The 11,957-nt window shown below is 37.3% G+C and overlaps 1 protein-coding gene across 3 annotated transcripts in view; it reads right to left on the reverse strand.

Moving 5' to 3' along the window:
• Positions 1-11,957, reverse strand: part of MAPKAP1 (MAPK associated protein 1) — a 107,807-nt gene extending 95,850 nt beyond the window's left edge. The window contains exons 1-2 of one of the 3 annotated variants that reach the window (XM_085300482.1): positions 11,933-11,957; positions 1,370-1,691 (exon numbers count right to left, since the gene is read on the reverse strand). In XM_085300482.1, coding sequence (XP_085156608.1) covers positions 1,370-1,625 — 256 coding nt within the window. In that variant the 5' untranslated portion in view covers positions 1,626-1,691; positions 11,933-11,957. Of the gene's footprint in view, positions 1-1,369; positions 1,692-11,642; positions 11,834-11,932 lie in introns of those variants that run through there. The other 2 variants (XM_085300484.1, XM_085300481.1) reach the window with 2 other exon arrangements.

Genomic DNA, 11,957 nt, shown 5'->3' on the forward strand with positions numbered 1-11,957 from the left:
CTTATTCTGTTACCTTTTTGATTTTGTTTCAGATCTTAAGCTGGTTGCCTCAATAACTGTATTAGGTGCCTGGTGGTACAGCACACGTGACAGCACACCATAAAAGACATTCCAGAGGAGAAGAGGCACAAACCCAGCTTCCCACTGGACTGAGTATCCTAACTATTATTTTAGAATATGTCATCAATTTGCAACTGAAATGGTTTCAAATGGTAAATTAAATGTAGCTTATTTTATCAATCCACTCGGTGAAATAATCCTTCAGAATCACTTTTTAGAGCAATTCTATAAATCTTCACCTTTCCTTCCTCATATGGTATAACATCAACTGAACTAAATAAGCCCTCCAGTATGGTGCTAGGCAATCTGGCACACTAAACTTTTTACCATGCCTTTAATTTCAGTATGCTACGATTCCAAATCTACATATTCAGCTTATTTCCAAAGATAACTTTCTTAATTAAAACGTCAGTGCCTTGTGTTTTCTATAATTTTGACAACATTTTATTTGTGATACATATCTCAAGATATTTAATGATATGTAGCATTTTACTTGTTAGGCAGAACACAGATTTTTCTGAGCTCTAGGTGGTGTTATAATACCTGCAGAAATAATTTGAAAAGAATATATATATATACACACACGCTATAACGCAGAAAAAAAAGGTTAGTATTGATCATCCCTCACCAGTCTTTTCATACATACTATATATTCTAGAATTTTTATGTATATCATTCCCTGGGTACAAGTAGAAGTTTCAATATCCCTAAGATGAAACAACAAATAGGCCAGTTTTCTTCTAATGAAGGCAAATTGAACTACTAGCATTTTTTTGAGACAGTATATATCCTTAAATTTGCTAATTTGATAACTTAAATCCTAGCTCAAGTTTCTTCCTCAGATGTAAGATTTCAGAAGACAAAGTAAAGACAGATCATTCCCTCCACCAGCTAACAAACTTCACTCCTCCCTGTTATAACAAATAGATTTGATGCATCAGTAGGTGGGTATCTCAGAAAACAACTGTTGTCTTCAAAAATTAACACTCCTCTAGACATTAACAATACAAATAACAAAGACTGACCAAGTATTTGACTAAGAATGTGTTCACAATTTCAACTCTTTTTCTAATGAAACTATCTCAGAGTTCCACTGTACATGATTAAGTAAAACAGAAATTAAAATTCAGCTTATAGCATACTAAAGTAACTGGATTATTACAAGTCCTTTTAAGATATAAATGTATCTATGTTACAAAAGAAAAATCATGACATATTTAGCAAGTCATGCTCTGATTGGTCCATGCAAGGATTATTAGAAACTGAGTTTAAAAGTCTAACACCGTTTTTTGCTGCAAATATCATTTACCTGTGTTTGATCGTCTTCTAATTCCAAAGTCCCAGCTTGAGGTAATATCGACTGATTGGGAATATATATAGCCCTGAGTCTCACCATTGCTTCCCTGTGTTTCTGAACTGTCCCCATATGTTGACGAGGGATTAAACTTCTCTAGGTCGACATCATGATCTATCAGGACCATTTCACACATTCCTGTATCGTCACTGGTCACATGCGACTGCCGAATATGAGCAAGTATAATTGTTGGGTTGTCCAGGAAAGCCATCCTGTCCACAAGCCCACCACTTCACTATACTATCTTCTCTCCATCTTGTTCCATGGACGTATGTATCTAGAAATATAACGTACACAGCATTTTAGCAAAACAAACCAACCAATCCTCTCAAACAACACAATCAAACAAGAAAATACACAAAATAAAACCACCATCAACTAATACTGATTCAGGAAAGTTTCTATTTTGGATGCACAAAACCCAACTAATTCAGTTTTGTAGACAAAATTATTTTAATTCTGTTCTAGTTTAAGTTAGACTGCTTGCTGAGGACCCACTTAAAAGTTTCACAGTGGTTCTGAAGGACAGTTTGAAACTCGAATTCCAGAAGACCTGAGCAAAATAAACACCTCCAGACAGACCCCATTACTATAAAACAAAATATTTTGCATTATAGCAACCATTTAAGTACTACACACAGACAGAGTGAGATAAAATGCACAAAAGAAACATTTGCTCATTAAATATAGTACCAGATACAGCACCAGATAGGGTTTTGATTCTCCTTACACCCATCATAATAGTGTGTTTCTCTTTTTCTTCTGTCTTTACATATGAACCCATTGATTACCTGGTTATAGGCACTTTTTCCCAAGATACTGTCTCTGAAGAACTCTGATGCATGGGTCTGATGATGCTGATASACTTGCTCAGCATTCCCTCCTGTGCTCTCAGTTTTCTCCAGTCTTTGAACTCAACTTCTCCTGTCATATACTATGAAATATTACTGAAAAGCTGGCATGGAAGTCAAAGTGCATGCTTAAACAACCATACTCCCAGAACCAGCTCATCTCTGCACCCAGCAAAGACTTCTGTATAGCACAATATTCTTCTTAAACTCTAACTCTGTTTAATTAAAAAGTAAATTAAAAGGTCTATATAGAGAAAACTTTGTTTACTCCCAAATATGCAAAAAACTAGCTGAAATTCAGGTTTTTTATTTCCAGGATAAACTTCAAACATGAAGAAATTAGTATCTCATGGCAGAATATCAAACATCTGCTGCTGCAGGGAGCTTCATAATGGACAGCAGTTGCAATAGAGAAGGAGCTCTATGATCTGTACCACATGCCTGAAATCGTAAGTGCTTTAACAATAGTAATTGCCGTTTACCTAAAATATCTGATTCAGAGTATGCAAGTGGCCTTACAAAACAAAGTAATAGGTAGAAAAGGAAGGAGGAAAAGAAAAACCACAGTTAAACTTACCTCATTTTACTCTAACTGTGGATTTACAGATACTATAATCTAAGTTAAGTGTGGGCTGCCTCTGAAAGAGGCAGCTCCATGCTCCTGTCCAGCTCTGCTCCCATGCTTCCACCAAGGCTGGCATTAGCACCTGCGTAGCTGTGAGGCGAGTCAGAGCAGAAACATAAGCTGCTGAAAACTAACCTGACAAGGAAAAAATTACTCGTTTCCAGCCAGATCTGCCCCCTAAAGTGAACAGCTGTAAGAGCACTAGTGTAAGCATAGCAAAGCCAGCACGACTATCAAAAGACGGGGAGGACAGCTGGGTACCCCTTGCACCCGGCGGCCCTCAGCGACTGTGAAACCTCAGTCTGAAGGGGAGAGAGACTGGTGGGTTTTTTTAAATCTAAGATCATAGACAGATACAAGACTAGAAATAGAATCCAGAAGTTCAAAATCCCCACTGCTTTTCTAATCATCTCCGTATCTGAGAAAAAAAAAAATCTAATACATATATATCAGTATCAGCTCTAGAACTAAATGCGTTAACTGAGTATTTTGAACACTGAAAAAAAAAAGACTTCCTATTGTTGCTGTTTGCAAAACTTCCATCAGCTAAAAGAAAATACCAAGAATGATTTTAAATCCCACAAAGCACTTTCCCATGAAAGTCTGGTAAAGGCAGTTGGCCTTTTTCTGGCAGATTTTAAGAGAACAAAGTGAAAGAAAGCATCAGACAGGTATTTTCTAGGAACAGCAAACACATTCATCATTTTCCAGTAAGCTTCTGAGGAAAAAGGTGTATTAATATACAGAGCCACACCAAGCAACTTCTGTATTTAAACAGCTGAAAGCAAAAGTAGTAATTTATTTGGGCACTCATCTAACCACGACAAAAGCAAAACTCTGACGGTGCATGGCTTTGTTGAAAGCCTCATACTCATCCTAAAGCTGCAAATTCACCACCCCTACGATTCTCCTCCCCATTGCCAAACATCAGCTTCTAGTAATTACAACATTCAATAAAAACAGGTTTACATCCTCCATCATTTTAGGCTTTCTTCCTCCTTTTGCCACAAATACTGCTACAAGCATATGTTTTATGAGAGCTTGTGCCCCTTTCTTTAAAAAAAAAGGCTAGATAAATTCAAAAATATTAATATCAAAGAACAGACAGAGTAGCAAGGAGGAATAGGTGAATGGTAGAGAAAGAAAACTATCATGGTGCTTGTCATTAATATGCTATTCAATAAATTATGCTACTACCTAAATAAATTCCATCAATATCCTTGGAGAGATTCAAAACCCAATTGTACAAGATCCTGAGCAACTCAGCCTAGTTGACCCTGCTTTGAGCAGAGAGGTCAAAACGATCTCCAAACGTCCCCTCCAACATTACAAGTTCCACGATTCCAAGTTCTGTTTTTATTATTATTATTTTCCAGTCATTTTCATTACAGAAAGCAGGCCTGCTCCCTTAAGGATTTCTCATTGTTCTCAAACTGAGAGACTGCAAGACAAACCTTCAACCATAAGGCAAACTTCTTATTGCAATTTACCTGCTAAGAGTCTTTAAGCTGTAACAATCTGACTAACATTGTCTGAATTCAAAAATGTAAATATAACCAAGTACTGTATATGGATATCTAAAAGGAAATTGCTTTTAGCTTGTGCTCTGAGAATGCTCTCCAAATACATTTATATCTCACTTATTATAAAAAGGCCACACTCACCTGCAAGCAGTGAGAACTTGGTTAAATAAGCAACAGCCTGAGGCTTCTAAAAGGTCTGCAAACTCCCAATCAAAAATTACTGCTGGCCCATCAATGTGTCATATAAATGTTGGCATGTTAATTGTGTATTTATAAGATTGTTAATGGTTAGTTAATTTACCTCCCACACTATTATTGTACTTGAAATGATTTAATGTCTGCTATGGGAGTTAACAACATGTAACAGCAGATGCGAGATTTTTACCTTTATACTCTGTACCCCGACTTCATCCTATTAACAGTCAGCGTGCTAAATTGCCAAAGCTTCATTACAATTTTACACATGCAATCACTTTTCCCATAAAATGAATAGGGAAAAAATGCCAGAAATTATTTAGCTTCTATTTCAAACTCTAAACTTTAACATAAACACATCTTTTCCTCCTCGTCTTCAGAATTTCCAAAATGCCACACTAAAACTAATTTCTCAATACATTAATGGTGACTAGAAATTCTATAAAGTCAACACCCTCCCCCAAAAAATCAGATACAAAAACCCAGTCTAGATTTTCATACCAGATTTTAGCACTACCTACACAAGCCTAAATGGTTCTTCCTTTTGATAAAGGTGAAGCCCAATGAGATGACATATATCTTGTCTGAACACAGTGACAATGAAATTCAGAATCGAAGTTCAATATTGCAAAACTTTTCATGAATACTTTTGCACCTCTAAGTCATCAACTTAGCAAAATTACAGAGGCAAGATCAGTTTCTAGATGTACTTGGGTTTGTCAGCATACCACATCTTCCAAGTGCTTTATACCCACACTTGATTATCACATCCATCTGTAGCAGTTGAATTAACTTGAATTTCACAGCATCAGCAGCTTACTGATTCTTCAGTTATAAACAAAAATAAATGTTATTAATACTTGTGCTACACTACATACTGTACTACTATTAAATACTTCACAAATTTCAAACATATTCTATGCAAACATGAAAAAAGGAAAGTAGCAATGTGAAACCTATGCAGGTTTAACATCATTTCTGTATGACTTGGCATATAATTTAATGTTATAATCATAAACTTATCAGCAAATACCTTCTATGAGCCACCATACAGGTGGACAGAGCTGAGTCAGTCCTTTGCTTTGTTCTTAATCTTTATTATTCATCTGTCTTACTTTTTTATGTATTATCAACATATTGGATATGAATGCTCTCACCTTCCCTTTAATCTCATCACTGCAGTATTGAAGTGCCTCAGAGGTCATTGGGAACTTAACCTCCTATTTCACCTGTGTGGTGAGATAATATCCTCAAAGATGTAAAACTATACCATCAAGAGGCTGAATGACTTGCCAGGTTTCATAGAAACTTTGCAGCAAAGTCAGAGAGAGCTAGATCTCAGTCTACTATTTTTATAAGCTTTCCTCTTCCAGTAACTCACTGCTATATTTATGGCATCTATAGATTTCACAGCAAGTGAAGGAAGGTTGTTATGCAGATCAACCTCATTCATAATATGGCATACAATAAATAATGCAGAATGTTCTAACAAATTATTCAGCTCTCAGTAGATGACACAAAGGTCCTAAAAAGATGATATCTAGTCATACAGACTATAYCTTAAACACACAGATGAACACATCCAAATTCAGGGAGGCAACTTTATCGTCACAATGTTTTAAGTGTTCTTGAGACCTTCCTGCTCTTCTGATGTACTATATTTAAATAAAAGGAAGGTTTTCTCACTTTCTTCATTCCAAAAAAGCCCTATACATGTCCTTAAAAAACAAACAAACAAACAACACACACACACTTTGCTTTATATTCATGTGTTATTTTACACTGAGTGTCAAAGGCATTATCAAAGTAAGTGTGAGATGTAGAGATAGGAAAAGCTAAATGCATGTCTCATGATGGCCATTTTACCTACCCACCACATATCAACCAACTCACCACATTTCAGTACGGACAACAGCAGTAACAACTGGAAGTGTTGTCTTGCTGCTTGAATGCTGGACTACGCTGACCTGTGGGACAGCAAGCATGCATCAACTTATTTTTACTATTATTTTCAGAAAAAAGAGTCCGACTAGAAACATGACATAAACGTTAAATGTTGGCCACCTTACTTTCGGGAAAACAGTATTCTGGACTAAATTTTTCGGTTTCCTACAAAGTATACACAGTTCAGTTTGACACAACAGCTCTCTTATTAGATGGTAAAAGGCTGCTCTTCACTTCATTATATGCTCGTGGTGACATCTGAAGCTACTCTCATTCCATGTTCACATCTACCACACAAAGCACAGGAGCTCTCTTCAATCATAACTTTAACTATATCCTTGGCCAGTCATTTTCTAGCTTTGTCGATTTGCAGACTCCTTAAATGCTTTCTAGTGGAACCACAAACTCCTGCTTGGTAAATTGATACTAATGAAAACAGGCCCATTTTCTTACATTTTTCTTTCCCTTTAAAGGAGCTTACAGAAAATAAGCTGAAAATGTAGGTTTCTGAAGGTGTTTTATGTGTTGCTTTGAGACTTCTTCAGAACTCTAGCAACTCTCACCTAAAATCTAAGCAAGTATATTCAAGTCCATCTGTTTTAAAAATGAAATGAAATTTCACCATATATACATGTTTTGGTTTGTTCAATAAAAACTTGAAACTGTATGTTCTATTCACTTCATTTGTCACAAAAAMCAGACTGGTTAAGTTTTGAGAAATAAAACCACATTTATAGCTCAACCAAATACGGTCTGGTTAAGACTGGCTCATCTTCAACTTGACTATCATTCCCAAAATGGCAAGTTGATGCTACCTTTTCAGGATGTGCTACAGTCAGAGAGGTAAAACAAAAAATTTCTTCTCTGAAAAATTTTATATTTATGCCTTCCATACTTTAAAACATATCATATGAGACCTATGCAAATTTACTCACAGACCTCTAAAGAAGCTAGCATATGCGATAAAAATGAGAGAAAGCTGTTAACAACTAAAAAATGTTCTGCTATAGGAGATACAGTTTTGAAAATTCATCTATTTTAGTATGATAGATAAAATAAAAAACAACAACCCTGGTTCAAATGTCTAAAAGCAGCTGCAAATTTTTCACAAAATCCTCGAGCCAATTCCTGCAAGGTCATTTTCCTCTCTAACTACAAAAATACAAGCTGAGAAGCAGGGAAAAAAAATACTGTCTGTTATTCTGCGAAGAATAAGTCATAATCATAGTTCACATTTTTTCAGAGGAAAAGATATCTAAATTGACTGCCCCCCTGAAGGAATTAACAAACAATTAAGCCATAAATATGCAGGAAAATATTTCAAATAGAAATGCAGCTTCTACAAGGTACAACTTGGATCCAAAACAATTACCAATAATCTCAAAATACAGGAGGCTGGAAGAATTGAATACCATTACATGTCATCTTATGGCTGAAGGGTTTCCATAGTCACTGGACTTAAACATCCCTCATTGACTGCAGCTCTTTAAAGTGATCTTAAAGACTAATGAAAAAAAGGGGGGATTAGAATAAAGAATTGATTTCCCTCACACACATCACACAAGCTGAAATAGAACGGTGAGAATATACTTCAAAATTTATGATTCAGGTTATATGAAATAATTTCACAGTTAACTTCTGTCTGCAATTGCAGAAGAAATGGTTCTGGTTATCTGCATTTCCAGCAGTACAAATAATCAAAATCCTTGAATGTCAGACAGACTCTTGTGCATGCAGGATAAAGGAAAGTGAATCAAAACATACGAAAATTCAATCTAATGTTTCAACACAAGTCCATATAAGAATGAATATATATTTAGAGAAGCTGTCACTCATGCTTTGGGTTCTGTCATTAAAAAGTAAACATAATAATCACTTAAAGTTATTTAAAGAGGTGCTCTTTCATGAGTGGAATTGGAATTTGAAAATTATGATGAGAGAACACCACATTACATATAACTTCCAAAAAATTTCTTTACTAGTTTACAAACCTGTAAATCAATCTGGCATTAGATATGTTTTTCTGTATATAAGAACTGCTCAGAATTTGGCCATATTTTTATTGTCATACCAATCATGATGCAAATTATACCAACTCCAATATTTTATTTATTGAGCTTTAGGGAAGGAGGGAGAGAACACAGGAGTTTCCAAACAAGCAGTCTACTACTAATTGTTTCCTGATCTTGTCAAGTCTTCATTTGATTGTGAGGGGGAAAAAAAAAGATGATTTTCAGCTAACCTGAGCTATCTTGCATCAAGATTTTAAGCAAATAAATAAGTGCACAAAAATGCAGAGATTATAAATTAGGGCAGACAAATCTGTTGCTAGACTCATGCCTGCAAAGAGCATTCTATCAATATAGTGAAATGCTAATCTCCTAATTAACAACCTAATTAGGTAATTATGGCTTTGCAGAGGGATGCCTAAATGAAATATGACAACATGGTCACCTCTTTATATGGCACCTGTGGGCCTTTTCAGCTGTCACTGCAAAGAGTGCAATATCAATTTGAACAGATGACAAAGTGTTGTCATTTTTCATTCTGATATTGTACTGAATGGTTTGGATAGAAGCAGTTTAGAAAAGCGGCATCTTGCCTGGTTTTTGCCTGATCTAAATATGTGCAAACATTTTGCTTAATTTTTAATGCTGATGATTATGCTTATTTTTTTCATACTGGCTAGCAAGCATTACCTAACACACATTACACATGTCATACAGTCATATTGCAATGACCCAACACTGAAATTACTATTGCCTGATTCCACAGTATGAGTATTAATCAGAATTTACTATCCAGGAAAAATACAAATATTTGACTTTGTTTTTCACAGGTAATATTAGTTCATTTAAAATAACAACCTAAAAGAGAGTATGTTTTAAATAACATGTTGTAATTTTCAGTTTCATTTTTATTGCTGAACAATTTTTTTCTTTAATTAAAGAAACAGGGAACAGTAGTCACAGCCGTAAGCTGATGAAGCTGACTATACTTTTTACATTTTGTAACAAGTAAGGTGATTGAACTTTTTTTTTTTCCTCAGAAAGAGGAATACTTAGAACATTGGCACAACAACTTAACATAGAACCATGATTTTTGGAATTGGTTCATCCAGTTGAAATTTCTATTAGTTAGCTGATCGTATGACAGAAATCTGTATTTGTTCAGCCACTTCACTAGTCTAATATTGAAACTTTTAAACCGTGATGCAACTACATGATCATTTTTTTAACTGAAAATCCTATTACCACTCCAACTGCCTGACACAGTTTCAGAATTATATTCTAGGTTCCTGTCTTACAACAGTACTATCAGAAAAAGAAATGCCAGATGTCACCAAAAGTATATTTTTCTTTTCTAGGTAACTTATTTTTGTAGCTTATTCTAAATGGGTAGTTGGATAGTTTTCAAATGTAAAACAACCCTTTCCTCCTGTCCTCCTTTTCCAGGTAAAACTTTTCAACGCAGTATCATGTTTCAGTCCTCGGTAGCCTTAGATTACAGAGACATTACCTTTACAAGCGCTTTATACGAAGACTTGGTTTTGTCTACATCAAAAGCAAAGGTGTATTCATAAATGTAGATTCCTGTTCTGAACAGCGTAGCTATGACTCATGATATGAAGAATACATAGTTACTGAAGCCACTGCAATAGCATTCTGTGCCCTATTATGACCAGCATTGTTGTATTTTTGCTTCCACATCCCTCCCCAACTCCTTGATCCCAATGCTCACAAAGCCTGTGTGCCCCAGTAGCGAAGAGAGGGAGAAGCTGAAGAAAGCCTGAGCTCTCCTTCCAGTGTCCTCACCAAGTGCCACTCCACCCTTTCCCTAGCAAGGTGCCAAACTGAGCTGCCACATGTGCGGTCTGCTGGCCCTACAGAGCTGCACTGATGTAGGAGACATGCAGCTTGCATTCTGTCCATTTGTTCTGCTGTCAGTATAACTGTGATCTTTCAATATACTGGTCTATTTCTCACACTCCTAACTTAAGAAGCTTGGGAAAAATTGTGCTATAGAATGCATGGTGTGGCTCATTCCATGAAACTGCTTAACCTTCTGAGACCTCTGTTGATCAAAAGGAAAATCTCTATGTAAAATTGAGCTGTTAAGAGTAGACAAGGACATTTAGTGTGTTTGGCTGAAATGGACTAATAAATAGAAAATGAAAGGATGTAACAAAAAGAATTTGGAACACAACTGGAAAAGAAATAGCTAAACTGGTTGCAGCTCACCCTTTTAGTAATTTCTCTACCCAACTGTATGTATAGACAATAATCTCAATTTTATATGTATATACATATATGTGTGTGTGTGTGTGTGTGTGTATAAAACATAAAAAAAAAACAAAAACAAAGTGTCCATGAACAGATTTGCTCTGAATCTGAAAGAACAACTGACAGAGTTCAGTTCCCAATCTTTTATCTACTTGACAACCATCCAAAACTTAAAACCATGTAGCAACTATGTAGGTTCAGGAAATCCAAGCTTGGCTCTTCTCTTTCTCATCTAGACAATCACTAAGTTGTCACTAACAGTCAAACCAAGTCTTCTGGTTGGATCTCCTCAAAAACACTTAGAATTCCATTGATGATATTCTTTCTTACAGTACAGAATGGTAGTTTTGATCACTACTCGTCATGTATGTGAAAAAATGAGAACACAATCCAACAAAATACTGCAGTGTGATTATACTAAAAGCACTCACCTTACAAATACCCACACACTCAGAGCAATAAACCGGAGAGGGTCAGGCAGACCAAGACAGAAGATTATAAAGTGAAAAATCAGTAATTTGGAGTGACAGTACTAGGGCCAAGGAGAATGCAACTATCGGCCCCAAACCTTCGATCAAAACTAGGTTTTGATTCCAATAGGAGAAGCTGGGAGGTCCTTTCCTATACACCTGCTTTGTAACATGCCCAGCTCCCAGGACCTCAGCCACACAGCCCACCTCTTCCGCCAGGCTTTACTGTTAGACGCCCACCGGATCTGTTTCGCTCGCCCCAACGGCGGCTGCTGCCGGCTAGGTGAACTGCAGCGGCTGCCCCTCGCTCCCAGAGATGCTCGCACGCTCCACTCACCGCAGGCGGCACCGACCCGAGCTCCCGGCAGAGGCGAGCAGCACCTGCCGGCACCCGCGCAGGGGAGCCTGGCACTGCCGCAGCCGCACGGGCGCCCCGGCACTGCTCCCTGCCGCGCTGTTTCACTTCGTCCTGCGAATTTGCCACAGGGCTTTCCTTGGAGAAAGGAGCGGCGCTGCCCGGCCGGGCACCGGGACACCCGGGGGCTGCAGCGGGCACGCAGCCCCGCGGGGCCGGGCCGGGCGCCGCCCCGGCGGCAGGACAAGTACCCCGGACCCCTCCGCACTTACAGGCCTCGCCGGCGCTGGCGCTGCG

Source organism: Rhea americana, unplaced genomic scaffold (genome assembly GCF_003343005.1).
Source record: "Rhea americana isolate MKP2758 unplaced genomic scaffold, rheAme1 scaffold_164, whole genome shotgun sequence".
Taxonomy (NCBI): Eukaryota; Metazoa; Chordata; class Aves; order Rheiformes; family Rheidae; genus Rhea; species Rhea americana.